This window comes from Melanerpes formicivorus, unplaced genomic scaffold (genome assembly GCF_026170545.1).
Source record: "Melanerpes formicivorus ecotype bairdi unplaced genomic scaffold, bMelFor1.0.p_v2 SCAF_1, whole genome shotgun sequence".
NCBI classification, from domain to species: Eukaryota; Metazoa; Chordata; class Aves; order Piciformes; family Picidae; genus Melanerpes; species Melanerpes formicivorus.
The window spans coordinates 17,443,251-17,467,795 of record NW_027142353.1 but is presented as its reverse complement, the minus strand read 5'-3'; the positions used below and the strand labels follow the sequence as shown (position 1 = coordinate 17,467,795).

The window sequence follows — 24,545 nt, the reverse complement described above, 5'->3', positions numbered from 1 at the left end:
CCTGAAGGCATGCTAACACCAGTCTTGAGAGAATGAAGCCAATTTTAGAAGTGTGGGAGTTTCAAGAGTGTTTGGTTGTGCAAATATAAAGAATTACTGTATCCATTACATCGCAAGTCTTAAGTGTTGTCTGCTTTATTGTACTAATAGTCACCTTTTCATGTCTGAAAATATTTGTAATCTTTGAGATGACAAAAGCACTGGAAAGTTTAAGTCTGATGCTAGGTTTTTAGTTCATTTCAGATTTACAAAAGCTGTTGAGCAACTATAAAGAAGTGCAATTATTTTTCTGCTTCTGTCATGCAGTGCAACAAATGTATTTGTTACTTCTAGCTATAGAACGTTCTTCAGTGTAGTTCAGAAAAAGCATCACTTGTTCACATTATAAAAGTCCCCTGACCTTTTTTGTCTCTTTTTATATCATTTCACTGTTCATATTACTGAGTGATCTTACACTTCCAGTTCGCAAACTTTTCCTGCGCACGCTTCTAAGGTAGTTGCGATAGAGGATTACGCTGATGACTCTTGCCTGAAATTGCTTAGAAACAATATAGTACAGTATCACATCCAAGCATGTACTGAGATTCATGAGAAAGGTGGTAAAGGCTGCCCAGGGATTGTAAGTTGTATTTTCATCTTGCAGCATCAAGAAGGCGAAGCAAATGTGGAAGGGTACAAAGCAGATAAGTACTTGAGCAATCAGAGTAACTATAATTCTTATGGATCTCTCCTTGGCCTTGGGCTTCAGTTTGGAAGTCTTGCCATGGATAAAATTGTAAATAATAACTAGATAACACCCCATCATGATAAACAAGGGAGTCAAAAAGAAAAAAATCAAACGAGAAAAGTTCAATGTATTTACTTCCTTTAAATGGATGATATCAAGCATTTTCAGGCAGGTGGTGAAATTCGAGGCTGTGTCTGGATTGGATTGTAAAAGCAGCAATGGGGACGTTGTTGCAAGGGTCATTATCCAGATTCCAATGCAAGCCAGCACAGCCTTTTTGGTATTTTTTAGTTCTTTGACATGTTTGGGCTGGACAATAGCCATAAATCTGTCTACACTTATAAAAGTGAGCAACCACAATGCAATGGCTGGATAAAATATAGTGAAAGCACTGATAATCCGACAGAATATATCCCCAAAGGGCCACGTTGCTTTTGCATGGTAGATTATTCGAAAAGGCAGGAAAAATATGAAAATGATATCAAGCAATGCCACATTCATCATATATACAGTTATAGTAGTTCTCTTCTTGGTAGTGCAGCTGAATACCCATAGTGCAGTGGCATTCACCAGTAATCCCACTGTGAATACAAAACTGTAGAAGACCAGTGATGCAATTCTATATTCTTCAGGGTGGTGATTTCCAGGCATCATGTTTTAATTGAATTTAGGAATAGTTGCACTCCATAAATACTCTAAAAGTAGATAAAATAAGAAAAATTACTCTCGGTCGAAAAAACAATTTCTGTAAAAAAACACCACAAGAAGATTGTTGTAGGATGGGGTTTTGTGACAGATTGTATTGTTAAGCTGTGAAAATGTGCTATCTTTGTTGCTTTTTCTGACTACAAATACATTATTTTGCTCTGAAGGAAGTACATGTACTGTCAGACTTGTTATAAAGCTGGTTTTAGTTAAATATCTTGAATTGTTGAAGAAATTTCTTGTATAAGGAATCAAAAAGTCAAGATTGACCAGCTCTTTGAGCGTGCTTCAGTAGCTGGTAATTATATTGAAACAGCTCTAATTGAGGTAAGAGAGTTGTTTTCTTAATTAAGAAAATAATTAATAATTTCTTCAAGTTATCTGTGTTGAAAAATTTAATGACTAAAACTAGTTATGAAAAGAAGTGAGCCTGACATGTAGTGACATTTGGATATGCAAAGTGAAGTACTGACATTGCATTTTATCTATGTAGGTCCCAAAAGAATAGGTGCATGTTGTTGCTTGTAAAAGACACTGAAATGCTATCTTGATAGCTGCATAGCTTCTAATACAATATTTAACTCCAGGGTATTAGAACCAAATACCTGACCTATGAATGAGATTAATAGAGTGATAGACTTCCACTTTATAAAAAATTGTAAAAGGGGAAGCAGTGCAGTCTCCGGCCAGGACCTATGTGCACACTATTTGTTGGAGGCAAAAGTTGCTGGCTGGTAGCCAGCTGCTCCAGAGCACAGTTATGTTACTTCTCTCAGCTTCTTGACCATAGGAGTTGGACACCTGAAATGTCATTATGCAGACATAGATGATGAGAGCTGAAATACATTATCCCATTTTACTTTGGAGACATCTGAGGATGGCAGGGTTTATATGTTTGCATGGGTGCTTTGGTGAACTTGGTACCCACTTGCTTTCTTGGGTATTGCTGTGATCACAGTTTCATGACTTTGCATGGGAAGGTTCCTTCTGTTTGGCTTTTTACCCAGGGGCAACTTTGTGAAGAGGAGGGAAGAGTGAGTTCATCTGTCTGATCTTCCCACTTGTGCCAGCCAGCCAAATAACTTCCACATTATCAGTTAGGCACCAAAGCTGTCCTCAAGGGTAGAACAGTACACAGTTCCTGTGTGTTTTATCTCCAAAAGTGGAGAATACATTTTAAAAAAGCTTATTGTTACTGCTCCTCTGATTTATGCTTTTACTGTGCTGTTACCAGATACTTTTTTGCTGTGGTGTGGGAATACACACAGCATTGAACCTGTGTTTATTAATCTGGTGTCCTGGCTTGACAGTGACAGATACAGGCTACTCTTGAGAAGAGTGTCTATGGAGTAACTAGCTTAAGTACAACCCATTAAACATGTCATGTTAGTTTCTGCTTCAAAATAGCTAGTTTGGACTTCTGATTTTTTTACAATTCTCCAGTTTACAGATATTAAAAAAAAGCATTCAAATATCTACCCCTAAATGTTTGCCTCAAAGATAAATTTTCTGATCAGATGAGGCCATTGGAATGTGTAAATTTATGTTTTGCGTGGAAAAAGCTATGCCTATAGTACTGATAAAAAAGAGGTTTGGAGGACATCTGTCTGAATGCCTTTAAAATACATTCTGTGAAGAACACTGAAATTAACAAAATGAAGCAGTGATAGCAGACCTTATTGATGGCATATGCTTCAAAAAAAGAAAAAGTAGCACATGCATGTAGCACAATTCAGATACTCTGACATACTGTCCCACTTCCATTATTGTTGTATGAAATAGTCCAAATATTGCTTAATAGTCCCTGGCTGCCTTCACACATTTTCATTGATGTTATTTCTCTTCTGTTCTATTTTTATATCTCATGTGAGTGGTTGTGTGTGACATAATGCGTTACTACCTATCTCAAGATCCTGACAGATGTAGCAGGTGAATTGAGTAGTAATGTAGAGGTCAGGTAGTAGAATTCACTTTTTATGGATTAAAGGTAACAAACAGCGTGACTTTTGGTTTTGGTTTTGCTCTTATTTTCTTTGCACTTGCAGTGCCTGTAATTGTTTCTGTTCAGGTTTTGTTTCCAAAATAACCAGAAGGCTGATGTTGATGGGAAGAGAGGAAGCTGAGTTTGTCATGAGCTTCTATCAGGACAGCCGGTGGTTCCGTAGCTCATTTGCCGGTTATTTCATGTTTGTGCTAATTTCAGATATATCAAAGAATGGGCATGCTGTAACAAAAAAGGTGTGTCTGTGTGTTATTTAGTTGTTGAAGACACTGTTCCCAGACTTTGTGGATTTAAATGCAGTGCTATAACTGGCTATTTTTCCTGAATTTAATTTTCAAGAATCTAAAATACAACATTTATGTAGGTTAAAACAATGACATTTTTAATAAAGTGTTTTGTTACCCATCTGCATTTATACATGAGTGCAGATGTTCTGCATTTTCATCAGTACTTGTCTGCATAGAGTTCAGGTTGATAGCCCAGGTCAGCCCAAGTAGATCTTTGTGTGCCTTTGAGTGTATGGATTTGCCCTAGTCACCATTTTTAGTAATAGGAACACTTACTAGCATTGCTTGAAGCACTTTCTGAAGAGCCCCTAGAGTCAGTTGGGTTTGGATGTCTGTCTATGTTAGTTCTGAATCATTCCTGTAATGTTGGTCAGTATGTTTCATCAATCTGTTTTAAATTTTTAATGGTAGCTGAGGTCCTAAATGTCTGATGCGAATTGTGAAACCCATCTAGGTGTTGTGTATGAAAACAAAGACTCTCAGAACAAAACCAGAGTTACATCTTTTCCTTCAGTTTCTTACTATGAGTTAAGCAAAAGTGATTCCATTTAAAGGATTTTGCATCTCTGTTCCAAATCACTTTTCCTTTGGCTGTCCCTTACATTTGCTCACATTTCCCTGAGGAGGACGTGGCCTGCAGTGAAGCACAGAGACCAAGAAAGAAGATCTATTTTTTTGGAAAACAACTTCTTTCCTTTATTAGTAACGTACTTACAAGTCCTTTTAGTTATTGCATATTTTGAAATGTATCGTTAAAATGTTAAACAGCAGTATTTGTGACAATTTGCTCTTACAAATACAGTAAATGTTATTTGTGGAATCCTGCTGATACCTTGAAAGTGCATTAAAGAAATTAAATACCTTTTCATTAGTTCCAGAATTTCCATGTTCAGCTTCTGAAGAAAGAAGCAACATACGTAAACATCCAAGTTAGCATGGATTGTTACTCACCTTCTGTGCACTGCAAAGTCTCTTCAAAGATAGTCCTTTAGTAGCTGCAAATCTGTAGACGATCTAGACTGCTGCTTCTCTGCTCAGCTTCACTTAAACTAAAATAGCTCCTCTTCACAGGCAGGAAGCAATGATGTAATCTATCTGCTTAGCTCTTCTATTGGTCATATTTAAAGGTAATATTTCACATAAGTGTAGTGTCAGTGAACTGATATTTCTAGGACCTTTTAATAGACAAGCTTTTACATTATTTCCAATGCAGTCAAATTAGGTTGTTGTACTATGAATCTTTAAAAAATACACTTAAAAATGTTTATGGTATAACAAAAAACATTGTTTTTGATTAATATTTACATACAAAGGTTTCTGCAAGAATGTGTCCAGTTCTGGGCCCCTCAGTTTAGGAAGGACATTGAGACACTTGAATGTGTCCAGAGAAGGGCAACGAGGCTGGTGAGAGGCCTTGAGCACAAGCCCTACAAGGAGAGGCTGAGGGAGCTGGGATTGTTTAGCCTGGAGAAGAGGAGGCTCAGGGGAGACCTTATTGCTCTCTACAATTACCTGAAGGGTGGTTGTAGCCAGGAGGGAGTTGGTCTCTTCTCCCAGGCAATCAGCACCAGAACAAGAGGACACAGTCTCAAGCTGCATCAGGGAAAGTTTAGGCTCGAGGTGAGGAGAAGGGTCTTCACCGAGAGAGTCATTTGCCATTGGAATGTGCTGCCCAGGAAGGTGGTGGAGTCACCATCCCTGGAGGTGTTCAAGAGGGGATTGGACGTGGCACTCAGTGCCATGGTCTAGTCATGAGGTCTTGGGTGACAGGTTGGACTTGATGATCTTTGAGGTCTCTTCCAACCTTGGTGATACTGTGATACTGTGAATGTGCACTTTGGTTCTGTGGAAGTTTATAATACAAGCACAAAGTAACTGTATTTTCTGTAGTGCATAGTGGGGGTTTTTGTGGAAATCCCCATTTAACTTATATTACCTTGGCTAGTAGTCAGTCTGAAAGTGATAGCAACTTGCTACATTTGAAATGAGAAGTTTGATTCACTTGAATACACAACTTGTTTATAGTGTACCTACCATACTTTACTGAAACAGCAGCAATGTTTCCAAATTTTTTTGCTGTCTAAAACAAGAACACGACTACTTAAGAGCTTTTAAGAAAAATGCTGTATGAGAAGTTTTAGCCTTTGTTTAAATGGAGTAAAATCACTGCTCTGTGTCACTGCATCTTTCTTGAGATGAGAGTATTCACACAGTGTAGTAGGTAAAGAAGATGATCTTGCTACACTTTGTCTTTGTTGACTTGAAAAAAGATGCAACCTTTGAAATAGCCATTCAGAGAAGGGTATCATTCCAATTTCTCTGTAGAGTACTCACTAAGCTCTGGGTCTCTGGGAGTCTTTGGGACACTGAAGCACAATACAGAGAATTTGGTACCTCTTGTAGCCTTCTTTCCCCTGCCCCTCCCAATGAAGGAGAAATGTGTGTTAAGCAAGGGACTGTAATGTTTAATTCTCTTCCTGGCATGCAGTCAAGGATTTGCCAGGATTTGCCCATGGTGCCAGAAGCAGCAAGGCCTGCAGTACAGATGTAGCTAGAATCAGGTTTGTTTGTGGGGACATCTTTCCTCACTGGCTGTAAAATTAGTGTATGTAGGTGATCCTCAGTGCTAAAGATAACGTCTGTGAAATACACCCTCTCTGCTGAAGTCATGTAATTTGTCTCAACTGAATGGGTTTGTGGTAGTGTGCAGGTATTTGCTTAGGTCTGTGTGATGGGTGAAGTAGTCACAGAGAGGAACCTGGGTGTGGTTTTTAGCGTGTAGATAAATTATTTGCTCTTTCTTGTTTAGGTGAACTAATGCCAAACAATTTTTGTATCATTCCACAGACCTCTTAAATGTAATTAGCTGCAAATCATACCCAGATCATCCTACAGAAATAAAAGTCTATTGTAAAGAGCTTAATATTTTAGGATTAAGGGTTATCTTAAAAGGGCTAACCAGTATTGAAAACTCCAGTGGCTTTATCATTAGCAAAACAACTCTGAAGCGTGCTTCAGCAGGGTGAGTCACTCCTACTGCATAAAGTTTAGTGAAAGCTCATTGAAATTCAGCAACATTCTAAGAAGAAAAATTAGCCCTATCCCAGCAGAAACCAGGACAGTTATATATATTTTAAAAGGCTTAAAAATTAGTGTGTGGCTCCTGGAAGAGAATAACTAGGCTTTTGAATTCTCCTAGGCAGGAACACTTTATTTTGGTAAAAACAATGTTTGGGAATTTGGAGGTCCCTTCCCATCTGAATTGTGCTGTGAATGTACTGAACAAGCAAGTGAGTAGACAGTGCCTCCCGTAGCTGAAAGACTGCAAAAGCAGTTCTGGGTTTGGATGGAAACCAGGCAGGTGTTGAGACTGGGACTGGAAAAGTTAGGTGCTGTGCATTGCCTCTTGGCTTGCTGTCTTCTTGAGGGGTGGGAAGGGCGAGGTTTTATAGCTGTGACTCATTTTGTCTGAAGAAGCTGCCTGATTTCTTGACCCTGCAGGAAATGATGCCTTGTGAGGGCAGCTGAAATAGTTTACAGAGGTGGGTAACAGCAGCCCAGTTGAGTTTACTGGCAGGTTAGCTATCCAGCTTGTGTGCCATAGCGTATACATGTCAGTCTGTGTTCTGCTTTCATTCAGACTGTTTACAGTCTGCCTGGTGGAAAAGAGGCAACCAAACCCCTCTGCTGCTGACAGGCTGGAAGGCCTTCCTCCTGAGCATGGAGGGGCAGCTCTGGCTGGCACCAGCGTTCTCACCACCAGCAAGTGTGCGCTTGTTCTTGTTCAGGTGCTCAGGCTGGCTGCAGCTGCAGAGTCATAAACACTTGGATGTGAACATGCAAGTGAAAAGCTGCACTGTGGTTTGTGAGAGGCAGTGAGCTGCTCTGCTGTGCTGCATTCCCCCGGTGCTTTGGGTTCTGTTGTAGGAAGCACCTGACCATTTTTGTTCTCCTTCTGTACTGTTTATCTGCTAGAGATGAGTGTCTTGCATTGGTTTCCCTCAGATGGGTGAGTACTTTAAGCACTCCAGCAGTTAGTGAAATAAATGTGCTGTTCCTTTCAGGATCTTATTTTGCTATTCTGAAGTTCAGGGACTAAAGATAATTTTTGTTGTGTTGTGTTGAAGTTTTTTAGTAGTTAAAAGCTAAGCCAGCATGCTTCATGTCTGAGAATGAGGTATGGTGCACATGTGGTTTATTACATGTGGTCTGTTACTCACTAACGGGCATTAAGCCTTAGTAGAAATGAGTTTTTTGCCTGCAACAATGTGAAAGTGCAGCACTGAAGATACTGTCTTCATGTTGTTGCGTTTGCAGGAGTAAGGTACTGCTTGGTTTTTCAGTGGTTTAGTCATGGTGCACAAACTGTTTTGCCTATCTGCTTACTGTGTGATGCAAGGTTTGTCCAGATTATACAGAGAAGTTCTGCATGCAGAAGGACAGAAGGACCACTCTTCGCTGTAGTTTGGTAGGGATCAGGCTTGAGCCTGTGTTCTTCTGAACCTTTCCATCTTTTGGACCTCTTGAAAAGAAAGAACTGAAGCTTCTAGCACAGTCCAGTGCACCAGTGGTGCAGGAAGCAACTTCCCGTGTGTCAGTTTAACAGCTCACCAACTTGTGGGTGAGGCTACATGTAATTTTGGGTTACTGTTCTCAACCTTGATGAAATCATGCTTAATTTTTTTATTCCAGTATGTGTTGTATTATAGTGAAGGTTTAAGAAAAGACTACTGGTTAAAGGTTGTCGTGGCACTGAATGCATAAACCTACTGTAAATGTTTCCAGTTTTGCCATATGTGTGTTACTCAGAGGCAGTGTCATGACACAGCTGTCCCTCCTTGCTGCAAATGAGTATAAATGGTGTGTGTGGCAGAGCTGAAGGACTGGGAAATGAAACAGCTCAATAGGACTGCAGCCTAGTTAGCTGTACCTGACATGTCCTAATTACTGTCACATTTTGTTTTCTCCTCTGTGTTTTGCTAGGATTGGTACAGTTTGAGGAAGGAATTCCTGATTTTTTTTTTTTTCCTTTTAAAACCCATCAGTAATGAAATTGACATCCTGTCTTTCTCCTGCAGTTTTTTGTTGCTTTTTTTCCCACTCCTTCTCTTGTGCAGTCAGGACAAACCTGGTTTCACTAAACACCCTAAAAATATACAGTGCATCTGACCTGCAGTTCATCTGTTCAGCAGAATCAGCCTTTGATAGAAGCAATACATTTAAGAATAGAGTAGAGTAGAGTAGAATAGAATAGAATAGACCAGACCAGGTTGGAAGAGACCTTCAAGATCATCCTGTCCAACCTATCATCCAACACCACCTAATCAACTAACCCATGGCACCAAGCACCCCATCAAGTCTCCTCCTGAACACCTCCAACGATGGTGACTTCACCACCTCCCCAGGCAACCCATTCCAATGGGCAATCACTCACTCTGTGTAGAGTTTCCTCCTAACATCCAGTCTGAACCTCCCCTGGCACAGCTTGAGACTGTGTCCTCTTGTTCTGGTACTGGCTGCCTGGGAGAAGAGATCAACCTCCGCCTGTCTACAACCTCCCTTAAGGCAGTTGTAGACAGCAATAAGGTCACCCCTGAGTCTCCTCTTCTCCAGGCTAAGCAACCCCAGCTCCCTCAGCCTCTCTTCATAGGGCTTGTGCTCCAAACCCCTCACCAGCTTTGTTACCCTTCTCTGGACTCATTCCAGCAAGTCAACATCCTTCCTAAACTGAGGGGCCCAGAACTGGACACAGTGCTCGAGGTGTGGCCTAACCAGTGCAGTGTACAGGGGCACAATGACCTCCCTGCTCCTGCTGGCCACACTGTTCCTGATACAGCCCAGGATGCCAAAATGTTGGCTCTGATTTTTGCTTCCCACAGGAAACACTGTTGTGAAGCATCATTTTTTTTCCCTAAAAGTACAGATTTTTCATTACAAATACTTTATAGCTGTTTAAAATCTGCATGAATACTCTTTAAAAAAATATTTTTTTAAATCTGTATGCATTGTCAGGAGCTGTGCAATGAGTTGATTGTTCCAGTTTGGAAGTGTCTGGGAGAGCTTTTTCAAATACTTTTTTCCTTACTAATAATGCACTATGTGGTATTTTTATTATTGAACTGCTTTTAAAGTCTCAGGTGTGTAGGTGTAATGTTCTGAAACTTGATATGCCTCCCAGGGGTAGGGGATAGATTTAGTGTTTCAAGAGAAATGTCTTTGTTGGGAGCTGCATATATTTGGATGCTTTTCACAGTGTCACAGTATCACAGTATAACTAAGGTTGGAAGAGACCTGGAGGATCATCGAGTCCAACCTATCAACACAGACCCCATGACTAGACCATGGCACCAAGTGCCACATCGAATCCCCTCTTGAACGCCTCCAGGGACGGTGACTCAACCACCTCCCTGGGCAACCTGTTCCAATGACCAATGACTCTCTCGGTGAAGAACTTTCTCCTCACTTTGAGTCTAAACTTCCCCTGGTGCAGCTTGAGACTGTGTCCCCTTGTTCTGGTGCTGGTTGCCTGGGAGAAGAGACCAACCCCTTCCTGGCTACAACCACCCTTCAGGTAGTTGTAGAGGGCAATGAGGTCACCCCTGAGCCTCCTCCTCTCCAGTCTAAACAATCCCAGCTCCCTCAGCCTCTCCTCATAGGGCTTGTGTTCAAGGCCTCTCCCCAGCCTTGTTGCCCTTCTCTGGACACATTCAAGTGTCTCAAGGTCCTTCTTAAACTGAGGGGCCCAGAACTGGACACAGGACTCAAGGTGCGGTCTAACCAATGCAGAGTCCAGGGGCACAATGACTTCCCTGCTCCTGCTGGCCACACTATTCCTAATACAGGCCAGGATGCCATTGGCCCTCTTGGCCAGCTGGGCACACTGCTGGCTCATGTTTAGGCAGCTGTCAATCAGCACCCCCAGGTCCCTCTCTGTTTGGGAGCTCTCCAGCCACTCTGACCCCAGCCTGTAGCTCTGCATGGGATTGCCGTAGCCAAAGTGCAGCACTCGGCACTTGGACTTGTTGAATGCCATCCCATTGGACTCTGCCCATCTGTCCAGTCAGTCGAGGTCCCTCTGCAGAGCCTTTCTACCCTCTAACTGACTGACATCTGCTCCTAACTTGGTGTCATCTGCAAACTTGCTGATGACTGACTCGATCCCCTCATCCAGATCATCAATGAAGATGTTAAAGAGGATGGGGCCCAGCACTGATCCCTGGGGGACGCCACTGGTGACTGGCTGCCAGCTGGATGTGGCACCATTCACCACCACTCTCTGGGCTCGGCCCTCCAGCCAGTTCCTAACCCAGCACAGAGTGTTGCGGTCCAAGCCTCGAGCTGACATCTTAGACAGCAGTTTGCTGTGGGGGATGGTGTCAAAGGCCTTGCTGAAGTCCAGGTAGACCACATCCACAGGCCTCCCCACGTCCACCAGACGGGTCACCTGATCATAGAAGGAGATCAGGTTGGAGAGGCAGGACCTGCCCTTCCTAAATCCATGTTGGCTGGACCTGAGCCCTTGATGAAGTCTAGTGCAGAAGCAGGGAAAATAATTTTGACTCCTCTAAAGTTCAGGAACTTGGGCAGCCTCTGCTCCGTTACGAGCATGAGTATAGGCAATCAGAAATTACAGGATTAAAAATTGCTACATATGCTTTAGTCTGCCAGCAAAGTGTTTAATTAAAAGTACCTGAAGTGAGAGTGAAGTGTCCTTTAAATTCAAGAGCAGGGATGCATGTATTGCATCCCTGTGCATAGTGTCTAGCCCAGGCAGGTAGCTTTGACGAAGAAACAGTCCCCTAATTTTGTTCTGTGTTACCTGTCTTACATGGCACAGATTAACAAACATAATAATGCATTGAAGTTGTGAAGCTTGGTGTGCTGTGGTAGAGTTGATCTGACACAAGGGAATATTTAGGGTGGTAAAGGGTCTGGCATAATGCAGGTTGGAACAAAGGAACTCAATTCCTGTCACATAGCAGTGACTCTGATTAGTTAGGTTCTCTGCAGGTCAAGGTTGCTTGGTGAGTTGACTCAGCACTGTCCTTGGAGGGAAAGGGCAAGTTCAGTGTGAGTATGCTCAGTGTACCTGATCTTTGAGTCAAGGCCAGCTGATCTTGTGAGCTGGCAAAGGAAGTCAGGTGACTCCAGAGAAATCACTGTCTCTGTAGGTACAGAGCTGGGCTTTGTCAGAGAACTCTGTACTTTTTGATTCAACTTAAAAAAAAAAACAATAAAAATTACTCACACACCTGCACTTTGAGAGGAAGGAGATGAGTTTTATCCTGAGAAGAAGCCTAGTAGAATAAGGCAGGGCATAGATTTGAAATTCAACTATTTAATTAGCAGCCTTCCTTATGTAGACATTGGGTTGGTAAAGATGGCTTTAAGACAGCATGGGCCACTGGACCCAAACTGAGACTTCTGTACCTTGTATGATCAGACACCTTCATCCTTTGCCTCCAAATCATACTGCCTGTCAATGCATTTTTATTTTTGTCCTGGAACATCTGGGGCATTGCTTTCATTTACTTGTAGGTGAGCTCTGTGTTGTGTGGTGATATGGATCACCAAATTCATAGCACTTAAGCAGCAGAAATGAGATGGAGTACAAAGCTTGTCTTGAGTGAGGTACAGTAGAGGAATAAAGGGCAGTAAAGGTGACAGGATGTTGGTTATACCTAAGTTCCTTCTATCTAATTTGACACCATGTGGAGTTAACTATAAGAAATATACCAGCAACCACAGTACTCTTTACTGTCAAGATGATGGAGACTGAACTGTCACAGTTATTGGGCAAATGTTTGGCATAGTGCCTTTTAGTAGTGATCCTGGGTCTGTCTTTTTAATGCCAGGCAGTTCCTTGCCCAAAGCCTATAGTGTATGGTGAAGATTGATTACTGCATCAATGCTGCCATCTATGGATCCTTATCTAGCATAGCAACAGATTTTTGGAACAGCAGGAAACGGGTACAGTGGGGGTCATTCCCTTATACACCTGCCCTACTTAGCCAGTTGAGCAGGAGCACTCATGATGAAGAGTGAAAACCACTCTACTCCCGCATCAAAGGGAGATACCGCACGGTATGGAAACTTTGATCACTCCTGTAGTTGCAGAACCTCAAATTCTGCTATTGCCCAGAGCACTACATTTCAGGTCTCCCCCTGGTATTTCTTTTTGAACAATAAGATACAATTCTGAGAGTGAGTTGTAAGTGAAGATTTCCTTACTGTGTATAGTCTGAGTTTACCTTGAAAAAGTGAAGAATTAGAAGACATCTAGTGTGGGAAGGAGAAGGAGGACACCTTGAGTACTGTGCAGTTCTGGGCCCCTCAGTTTAAGAAGGACATTGAGACACTTGAACGTGTCCAGAGAAGGGCAACAAGGCTGGGGAGAGGTTTCAAGCACAAGCCCTACGAGGAGAGGCTGAGGGAGCTGGGATTGTTTAGCCTGGAGAAAAGGAGGCTCAGGGGTGACCTCATCGCTCTTTACAACTACCTGAAGGGTGCTTGCAGCCAGGAGGGAGTTGGTCTGTTTTCCCAGGCAACCAGCACCAGAACAAGGGGACACAGTCAGGGGAAGTTTAGGCTTGAGGTGAGGAGGAAGTTCTTCACTGAGAGAGTCGTTCACCATTGGAATGGGCTGCCCAGGGAGGTGGTGGAGTCACTGTCCCTGGATGTGTTCAAGAGGGGATTGGATGTGGCACTTGGTGCCATGGTCTAGTCATGAGGTCTGTGCTGACAGGTTGGACTCAATGATCTTTGAGGTCTCTTCCAACCTTGGTGATTCTGTGATTCTGTGTCTGGAGTTACTTTACTACTCTTCTTCTGACTTTATTATATAACAAAAGGATGGGGGGAAAAAAGAGGCAACTCTATTTTTTTAAGCCACTCACCTTCCAGTTTTGTTTTATTTGTCTGATATGTCTTTGTCAAAATAAGACACAATAGCACCAACATTTCTACAACAGCATTTAATTTGTCTGAAGGAGGGGGTATGCTCTAAAAATTTTATGATTAAATTATTTCATGTAAATAAAGCTTTCTTGTCTATGTTGGAATAGGAGGCCTCTTTTTAGCTTAATAGCTTACCATTGAAGGCTATTTTCATTTTTTATGGGGATGATCATCTTTTCTTTCTGTATTTACTGGCAACTAGTGTTTTTTCCCCCTTCTTTCTTCCTCTTTCAGGAAATAGGAACGCCTTATTTGTTCAACCATAGTAAAGGAAGACAGGGATGTGGAAGTCCCTTTGGAATTTAAAAGGAAATCCTGCATCTAATTGTAGATGTCTGTGCCACAGAATTCTGTACAAATGATAATTTTGGCAGCTGTTTCCAAGTGACTGTCAGTTGTGCCCCATGTTACTTGATATGAAGGAAAACAATCTTGAAGTAGTCCTTACATTCTAGAAGCATCAGTCCTCTCCTATCTGTAGAAGTTCTGCTAAAAGTATCGGTTGCTACAACACTTCAATCTGGTAATCTTTCATAAGGGATGTAATATCCCCCCTCCAAAACCAAACAAACTGCCTCCGTTCCAGTGATGGTCTGTGTATCTCTTCCCTATCCTTATATTTGTCAAACAGCTTATTATTTGATTGAGGTAGAGAAAAAAGGGAGATAAGTGACTGATTTGTGAAAGTAGTTGGGAGATGTTACTAATATGAGGAGATCCTGTGTCTGCCATGTCTTTTTGCACAACAAAGTGTGTGATTGCGCTCTTAGGACAAAGAGGAGGAGAGCACCTGAATAACTTCACAAAGGAGCTCTCCACTGACTGATACTTTGAAGAAACTCCTCTTGATTTACCAGAGTAATGGACAGAAGTTGATTCAGTAAGTTCAGTGGTTTTCTGAGAAAGCACAGTTGTGTGATTGAGTCTTTAAAAAACAAATACGCATGAGACGGAAGACAGCATGTATAGTTAGTTAAAAATCTCCAATGGTTGCTTCACTAAAGAATTAAAAAATTGGAACATCTCTTTTTCAGAATTAAAAGGACTTTGCAGACTTTTTGTGTAAATAACAAGATTTTTGTTATGACTTATTTTTAATTTCCTCTTTGCTTTTATGCTTACTGAATACTATCCTTTTGTTTAGTCATCACTTTGCATCAGACACCTTGGTCTGTAGTGGTGGAAACAGGATTATATGGTGGTCTTAATGGGGAAGTATTTTTTGCAAAGAAATCACTTCTCTACTACAGCTTTTCTATTTTGCTTCTGTTTTGTCATGAACAAGCCAAACAACTTCCTGCCAGCAATTTGGGCTCCAGAATACTTAGGAGAGTCTTCTTTGGAAAAAGGAAAGATGAGCTACAGTCATGAATCAGAAAGAGGTGTGAATGGTGTATTGACTAAAACCAAAACCCAACCCCCCCAAACTGTGTAAAGTGGTTTAATTTTCAAGTAGTGTGAAGTATGCCAAACTGTGCAAATAAGATGAACATTAAAATCTCTCTTTACTAGTCTCCAGCAGTTGAAGGTGTTATGATATACACTACAATGTACGAATTATAATGTGTCAAGTATGAGATGTAATTTTTTTTTTTTGGTAACTAAAAATTCCAAAGTAGTTTGAAAAATGGCTCAGCCAAAAAACAGTGAATGAAGAAGAGGCCAGAGAGATAGCCAGTTACTAGCCTGTTCTACAGAATTACTCTCAAAATCTTGGACAGCAGATATTTGAGTCATATTTTGGTAGTTAGTTCCAACTTACTGTCTCTGATGAAAATAGGTCACAATAAATGAGGCAAAAATGGCTTACATGCTTTGCAACATAGGTCATCATAAATTGCCATCTGCTGACTCAGCTCTACCTGAGCTTTACACTAAATATAAATTCCAATAAAAGGTGCTTAAATCAGCAGGGAGCTGTGCATGAGGACCTTCTTCAGCCCATCACATAATGAGGTGTGTTCTTGGGTCGCTTAGGTGGTGTGGATTGCATGATGTGCATGGTAAGGAAGATGGAGGGAAGTGAAGTTTCTGTGCTGGAATGTGAGAATTGATAGCACAGTAGGGGATCAGGTGTCAGAAGCTGGCAGGAAAGGCTGAAGCTGTCATTCACCTGTGGTGCCCACCTCTCTGTCCCCAGTGCATACGGTCATCATGTAGTCAACCGTCTGTGCAGATGGTTCTGGGAGGCTGATGCTACCCTGTGCTTTCCTCTACAGTTCCTTAATACCAGAAACATGAAATCCAGGAAACTATGGGAGCCATAAGTTCACTTTGAAAAGAAAATATTTTTCACACAAAGTAAGACTGTCCATGAAAAAATTTATTTTGCAATCATAATGAAATCATAACTCTAAATTCAGCTGTGCAACATACCAGGCTCTTGGGTCACTACTGAGCAAATCTATTGTCTTTGAGACAAGTTTGCTGAATAAAAATGTGTTAAAAGCCAGTCCTCATTTGAAATTGGACTAATCCCAGTATAAGGTACTGCTTTCAAGGTTAAATGTGTCTCAGGGGCCCCTTGAAGTATCACAGTATAACTAAGGTTGGAAGAGACCTCGAGGATCATTGAGTCCAACCTATCAACACAGACCTCATGACTAGACCATGGCACCAAGTGCCACGTCCAATCTCCTCTTGAACACCTCCAGGGACAGTGACTCCACCACCTCCCTGGGTAGCCCATTCCAATGACGAACAACTCGCTTGGTGAAGAACTTTCCCCTCACCTCGAGTCTAAACCTCCCCTAGCACAGCTTGAGACTGTGTCCCCTAAATGCCTGTTTTAAGTGAAGTTGCCCACTCACTCTTGTTGGTTCAGTAGAGTGGCTCACAAATGGCAGTTTACCAGAATAAGTGTCAGGATCCTAATAACTGCTAGACAGTTTTCTACTCTTTAGATTCATAAAAATCATAAAAGGCTCAGCTGATGCTCATAGAAATGTGAGTTTGATTGCCTCAGGGCTATACCCATCCAGGCTTGGAGGGCACTTCACTTGCACTGGGCTGTATACTCCCACATCCCCCTGGACTTGTGGGTCCATACATAACACTTTGCTCAGTGCTCTCCTTGCACACAGGGACAGTTTGAAAGAGCATGCAGTTGTGGTAAACTGCACTGTCACAGGATCATAGCCTTCTGTCTTCAACCATTAACAGATTTCACAGATTTCCATCACCTAAACCAGGATCTTTGATGGTTTTGGAGGGTCAGAGACCTTGTGTCTTGAATTTCCCTGTCTGTACCAAACATATAAAAACTTCAGGCTAGTTGAGGTAAGTGATCCTTTTCTCCAGCAAGATTGAACTTACCCAAACAGCAGTAGTTGACAGGAGCATGATGTATTACGCAGACGGGAAGGCTGACACATCACCCTCTTGCTTAGGTTAGGTATGTTGATCATTTGGTAGAACTTAACTTACTTATTGACAAATTGGGATTTTGAATGCATAAGTCAGGTGTGTCACAAACAGGAAATCTGCTTAGGGCTATTTTAAAAACTTGTTTTCATCTGTCTGGAGCCAGTCAGACATGAGGCCACCTTCTCCAGTTTTCTGATGATACACAGAGATTGGGCAGGATGCAGGCAAGTTAGTTGTGATGGCACCACTCTGTCTGAGAGGCAGCTTTCATTCAAGACTGTCTCAGCTAACAATGCAGTCACCACACATCTGCTTCTTTGATTTCTGTAATTGTTTTCCAGCCTGGGGATAGGTTTTGGGTTGGTAAAGTATGTCCATTAAACCCTGTTAAGACACAGCCAGCCAAGAGGAAGCACTTACTCCCTTGTGGTACTTAAATGAGCAGAGTTTCCCTGTAGTGTGAGACAAAATACCTTTCTGTATTTTAAAACTTATGCCTGTTTTTTAATGTTTTTTACTTATTTCTCTTGTACACTTAAGAAAATAAAAGCAGTTCCATACAGGGATACTCTCTGCTTTTCTGAGGCTTGTTACCATGAGTTTTATCAGACTTAGAATCACAGAATCAACAAGGTTGGAGAAGACCTCAGAGATCATCAGGTCAAGTCCAACCTATCACCCAACACCTCATGACTATCTAAACCATGGCTTCAAGTGCCACATCCAATCCTTATTTGAATACCTCCAGGGACGGTGACTCCACCACCTCCCTGGGCAGCACATTCCAATGGCAAATAACTCATTCTATGAAGAACTTTCTCCTCACCTTGAGCCTAAACTTCCCCTGGCACAGCTTGAGACTGTGTCCTCTTGTTCTGGTATTGGTTGCCTGGGAGAAGAGACCAACCCCCACTTGTCTACAACCACACTTCAGGTAGTTGTAGACAGCAATAAGGTCTCCCCTGAACCTCCTCTTCTCCAGGCTAAACAACCTCAGCTGCCTCAGCTTCTCTCCTCGTAGGGCTTGTGCTTGAGACCTCTCCCCGGCCTTGCTGCCCTTCTCTGGACACGTTCAAGTGTCTCAATATCCTTCCTAAACTGAGGGACCCAGAACTGGACATAATACTCAAGGTGTGGCCTAACCAGTGCTGAGTACAGAGGCAGAATGACTTCCCTGCTGCTGGTCACACTATTTCTGATGCAGGCCAGGATGCCATTGGCCTTCTTGGCCACCTGGGCGCAGTGCTGGCTCATGTTTAGGCAGCTGTCAACCAGTAGCCCCAGGTCTCTTCCTTTCTGGCTGCTCTCCAGCCACTCTGACCCCAGCCTGTAGTACTACATGGGGTTGTTGTGGCCAAAGTGCAGCACCTGGCACTTAGACTTGTTAAATGCCATCATGTTGGACTCTGCCCATCTGTCTAGCCTGTCAAGGTCTCTCTGCAGAGCCCTTCTACCCTCTAACAGATCAACACCTGCTCCCAACTTGGTGTTGTCCACAAACTTAGTAATGGTGGACTCAATCCCCTCATCTAGATCATCAGTAAAGATATTGAATAGGATTGGGCCCAGCACTGATCCCTGGGGGCACCACTAGTGACTGGCTGACAGCTGGATGTGGCACCATTCAGCACCACTGTCCGGGCACAGCCCTCCAGCCAGTTCCTAACCCAGCACATAGTGCTGCTGTCCAAGCCACAGGCTGACAGCTTGGCCAGGAGTTTGCTATGGGGAACAGTGTCAAAGGCCTTGCTGAAGTCCAGGTAGACTACATCCACAGGCCTCCCCACATCCACCAGACGGGTCACCTGATCATAGAAGGAGATCAGATTGGGGAGGCAGGACCTGCCCTTCCTAAATCCATGTTGGCTGAGCCTGATCCCTTGGCTGTCCTGCAAGTGAGCTGTGATTGCCCCCAAGATAATCTGCTGCATCATCTTTCCTTGCACTGAGGTCAGGCTGACTGGCCTGTAATTTGCAGATTCCTCCATCTGGCCCTTGTTCAGCCTACTATTGACCAGTACCCCCAGGTTCCTTTCTGCCTGGCTGCTCTCCAGCTACTCTGACCCCAGCCTGTAGCACTGCATGGGGTTGTTGTGGCCAATGTGTGGAACCTGGCCCTTAGATTTGTTAAATCTCATGCCACTGGACTCTGCCCATCTGTCTAGCCTGTCAAGGTCCCTCTGCAGAGCTCTCCTACCCTCTAACAGATCAACACCTGCTCCAGCTTGGTGTCATCTGCAAACTTACTGATGATGGACTCAATACCCTCATCCAGATCATCAATAAGTTGTTGAACAGGATGGGGCCCAGCACAGATCCCTGGGGGACACCACTAGTAACTGGCTGCCAGCTGGACGTGGCACCATTCACCATCACATTTGAGAACAGCAGGTCAAGCAGAGCCTGTCCCCTGGTTGTCTCACTTAACAGTTGCATCAGGAAGCTGTCCTCCATACACTCTAGGAACCTTGTGGACTGCCTCCTCTCTGCTGAGTTAAGTTCCTAGCAGATGTCTAGCAGGTTAAAGTCACCCACAAGGACAAGGTCTGATCTTGAGACTGCCTCCAATTGCTGATAGAATAATTTATCAAGCTCTTCATCCTGGTTGGGATGTCAGTTTTGTTAGCCTTCCCTCTGATTTTAACCCACATGCATTCAATCCTTTCATCCTCTACCTCAAGATCTGTGGCATCGAGATTCCCTAATATACAGGGCCACTCCTCCTCCTCTTCCCCCTCACCTGTCTTGCCTAAAGAGCTTGTGGCCATCCAGTGCAGCACTCCAATTGTGTGAATCATCCCACTATGTTTCTGTAATGGCAGCTACATCTTAGTTTTCCTGGTGAACCAAGACTTCCAGTTCCTCTTGTTTGTTACCCATACTGTGCGCATTGATGTACATGCACTTCAGCTGGGCTGCTGATTTCTCAAGTAATTCTAGTTTGTGTCCCTCTCTGTCCTCTCTGGAGAGACTAGTTTCATCACCCACCCCCTTCAAACCTAGTTTAAAGCCCTCCCAAATGAGCCCTGCCAACTCCAATGCTAGTACCCTCTTGCTCTTTCTAGATAGATTCACCCCATCTAGGTCCAGCAGGTCAGGTGTGGTAAAAGTTGCCCCTTGATCAAAGAACCCAGAATTCTGTTGCTGGCACCATCCCTTGAGCCATTTGTTGATGGCATGGGTTCTCCTGTTCCTTTCAGTGTACACCCCTGCCACTGAGGGAACTGAGCAGAACACTGCTTGAGTTCCTGCCCCATCAATCAAGTGTCTGAGGGCCTTGAATTCCTTTTTGATTGTCCTGGTGCCCTTCTTATGAATCTCATCGCTTCCAGCTTGGATTACCAGCAATGGGTAATAGTCAGAGGGCTGGATTAGCTTTGGTAGAGTCCTGGTGATGTCCTTTACCTGGGCCCCAGGTAGGCAGCAGACTTCCCTGTGGGATGGGTCAGGATGACATATAGGACCCTCTGTTCCCCTCAGGAGAGAGTCACCAGAACAATTACCCTTCTCTTTTTCTTTATGGTACTAGTTCTGATGGTTGGTGGGGACTGATTTGCTTTAGGCATCCCCTCAGATGGTTGCTCTTCTGTCTTCTCATCCACATTGCCCTCAACCTGCAGGGCCTCATATTTATTGTGCAAGGGCAGAGGGGGAGGCAAAGAGGGCCGGGATGGATTCCCCATGCTTCTCCTAACAGGGATCTGTACCCATTACCCCCTGATTCTGGGGATGCCTCCCTCAACAGGGGAGGTCTGTAAAGCCTGCTCCCACATATCTAACTCCCTTTTGCATTCCCTTATAGTACTGAGTCTTGATGCTTGATCCTTTAGCTCAGCCACCAAATTGAGAGTATAATTCACTTGACCCTAGTCTGTGCTTTCCTACCTACCATTTGCAGTTTTCCTATAGGCTGTGGTTACAGGGAGATAAAATGATGTTTAGAAATAAAACATGAATACACATACATTTTTGCAGGGATCATTTCCCACTGGGTTAAGTTTCTAAACCTGCTTGCTTCTGAGTTAATGATGCCAGCACCAGAGCAAGGAGGGCAATGGGAATGTGTAGGTGGAAAACAGAATGGGGACTTTCTTCTTTTGTTAATCTTTACCAAGAGATTCACAGCTGATTGCTTCAGCCCAGTTTCAGGTGCTTTTGGTTAAGGTATTCATTGCTGTAGAGTCAGTAACCTCTGCCAGAGGAGGGAGGCAGACCATAACCTCTGAACTGGGTTTTTCCATAGTTTTATCTCACTGCACGATTGATTTTAATACCTGTAGGAAGAGATCAAAAAGTTACCATCAGCCAAAAGCTCTGCTGTATCAAAAGACATGTATCCATTTGGGATATCAGACTATAATAACAAAAGGAAAATTAAATGTTTGTTAATTGGTTAGGGTTTGCTGAGGTTTGTTAATTGGTGTCAGGGTTTGCTGAGGTGTTTTTGAAATGGAGCAGTGCTCTATTTTCACAATAATTAGGATACTTACCTCTGCGTTGCAGTTGGGATGTGAAGTCTATCTGCTGTCTCACCTCTCAGACAGGAGCACCTGTGCATAAAATACACAGTTGAGTAGTGTTGTTTAAGATGAAAAAAAAAAAAAAAGCAGTAGGAGGAGATCATTTGACAAAAGGTGTTTCCAGTGTTTGTCGCTGAAAGCAAGGTGATGGAGCTTTGGAAGGACTTCACTGAAATAGTTTCCCCTTTCAAATGCAGAGTGCTGACTGGTATTTCTAATTGCAGACTGTCACCACATTCACACTTAAGCATTTTTCATTACTTTTACTAAGTGGAAAGTACCAAGCATGGCTTTGTCAGAGATCTGTGAACTAAGTGTAACTATTCAAATTGGAAATGTGTTTTTATTTAAGGGGAGAGAAGCTCATAGGCCCTGCAGCAAGATTAATCTCTGTAGTCAGAATTCTTTAAGGAGCTTATGGAAGTAAACATTACATGTGTCTGCCAACTTGGCTAAATATTGCCAACTGTCTTAACCCATTTTAAAGATAAGGGAGCTGTAATTGGATTTCTGCACTGGATAATTTTAAACAAGGGCAATTAGAAGAAGCAGTAATTGTTACGAAGAAACTGCACAATAGGCATATTATTATGAGACGTTGCAACTGTCAGAGTGATTTAGTATCTGCCTATCAGAATCAGGTTAGCAGATTAAAGAGAAACATGTTTGTTGTGGCAATTCCCATTATTATGTGTGAGGAAACAGAAATGAAGTTTGGGTGGAGTTGGTGAGAGGAGGAAGGTGATGCTACTGAGAGTTGCTTTGTACCAGTGTTGTGACCTTTTAAAAATGAAATTAAGAGAAAAGATAAATTGATTACCATTTTTTATGTTTCTGCAAATTAAAAAAATAATAAGAAAAGTAGATACTCTGCAATAAGATACTTTTTTAAAATAAAATAAATTAATATTTCAATGAGCAATTGCTTCTCCAAACAGCTAGTTTCTCTAGGAATAGGTAGATATTAGGAATGGAAAACATGTCTGTTTCAATAGAGCTTTAACTCTGTTGTGAATAGAATAGAATAGAATAGACCAGACCAGGTTGGAAGAGACCTTCAAGATCATCGTGTCCAACCCATCATCCAACACCACCTAATCAACTAAACCATGCAACCAAGCACCCCATCAAGTCACCTCCTGAACACTTCCAGTGATGGTGACTCCACCACCTCCCCAGGCAGCCCATTCCAATGGGCAATCACTCTCTCTGTGTAGAATGTCTTCCTAACCTCCAGCCTAAACCTCCCCTGGCGCAGCTTGAGACTGCGTCCTCTTGTTCTGGTGCTGGTTGCTTCATGCCTGTTGTAAGATATAAAAAAAGTTAAAAGATAAGCCAGATGGGGAGAGCACATTGTGATGTTGCCCACAGTATTTAATTTGGTTGGTGTTGTTACCAGAGGCCATCAAGTGTTGGTTTTTTTTGGAAAGCATAGATAAGAGTACTCAAACAGTAAAATCTGAAGTTTTCAAATTGAGGGATATTTTTGTTTCAGCAATTTGTCTTGAACAACTGGAGTGCAAGATTGTTTAGCCTCTAAGTTATTTGTGGTTTTTATTGACAGCAATACGTCTGAAGCACAGAAATGACTGTAAGTATTTAGCCTTTTGTCTCAATTTAATGTGGCATTAATAGGTTGTTATATTTTTGAGTGTTTGTTGCAACCATAAACACCCCAAAAAGTGGTGGCTTTTTTTCATACTAATATTTTAATTCCTCATTTTCTTACACCCACTGTTTGATTATAGTTTTTCTCAGATGGAGCACTACTTGATTCTCTATCCTAGGTTTCAGGATAGCTCACTGTTACATTCTCCCTAACTATCAATTTGCTTGCCTTTTTTCCCCCTTTATTACTCTCTGCAGAGTCTTGTAATTACTTTGTCTGCTTTCATTCTGCTCATAAAAAGAAAAATCACTACTTTTTTAACTTAGTCACTTTTTATTTGAAGGAATTCATTTTGGAGAGAAAGAACTGTGCTTCACCTTTTATCCTACTTGTGCTGGTGGCTGGAAAAAATGATAATAAAAGATTGCTTTGCAAGAAGGTGAGGACAGTTCTTTCTAGATCCCAACAAGAAAGGCACAAACACTTGGAAGGCAGTTAACTCTTCATTAAAAGCCCAGACATGCCAACAGCAAGTTACAGAATCTTAAGATCTCTTCTGATGCTGTGAACCCCAAACACATTACAGCATTGGATGGACCTCAGAGGGTCAGGGACAGCATGTGGCACAGATCTCTGAGGTTCATCAGCTGTGAGATCACTAGTGTTCCTCCAGGGCCTTTTACTCATAGTACACACAGAATAGTTGTCCACTGCTGCCTATTAGGGTAGATAGATAAATCACTATTAGGTAATGTAAGAAATAAGAAGTGGTAAGTATCTGTGCTTGCAAACATTTTGATTCAAAGTACTGCTGATTTTCTGATTTATTATGTATCAAAGAAGTATTGCTCTTCTAACTAAAGGACACTTAAATAAGTGGAATTTCCTTTATAGTTTGGAGGTGCTCTGCAGTGCTAGGTTCATCTAGTTGGTACACCCTGACATTCTTCCCTTCCTCTTTGCCCACTGTTGTCCTTGCCCTGTGTGTAGAAGAGTCCTGTTGTGGAGTTACATCCTCAGATTAGTGGGAGTATAAATAACAACTCTAATTTGATTACACCTTTTTTGGAGATGTTGACAAAGATAAAGCTGTGAAAAAGAGTGGCAAAAACCACAGTGTGTTTATGGTCAGTGAGGCACGCTTGTTTCCTGTTTTTGATTATGAGTAAAAAGTGGCACCTCATTAAAGACCATTAGAATCAGATGTCTGAGAAGTTGAGAGGTCAGGCTTCATCTTCTTGCCTTACCCAATCATAGCTATTTTGACAGAGGTTGTAAATTAACCAGTAAACTTTGCTCGGTGCTAAGAGGACTATTTAAAATGTTAAAGACAGATACTATAGCAACCACACTATTAGGAAGACAGGGTGAT

General features: G+C 42.4%; 2 protein-coding genes across 3 annotated transcripts in view; one reads left to right on the top strand and one right to left on the bottom strand.

The window, feature by feature from the left end:
• The window catches only part of UBAC2 (UBA domain containing 2), a 115,110-nt gene that overhangs the window by 16,774 nt on the left and 73,791 nt on the right, over positions 1–24,545 (top strand). The window lies entirely within an intron of this gene.
• On the bottom strand, positions 27–4,759 carry GPR18 (G protein-coupled receptor 18). 2 transcript variants are annotated; one of them, XM_068161610.1, is made up of 3 exons: positions 4,673–4,759; positions 3,333–3,656; positions 27–1,422 (listed from the first exon to the last, which is right to left on the bottom strand). In XM_068161610.1, the coding sequence occupies exon 3, from the start codon at positions 1,379–1,381 to the stop codon at positions 416–418; it is 966 nt and encodes a 321-aa protein (XP_068017711.1). In that variant the 5' UTR covers positions 1,382–1,422; positions 3,333–3,656; positions 4,673–4,759; the 3' UTR covers positions 27–415. The 2 variants fall into 2 exon arrangements, with proteins under 2 accessions (XP_068017711.1, XP_068016904.1); XM_068160803.1 differs by lacking the exon at positions 3,333–3,656 and having other exon boundaries at positions 28–1,422.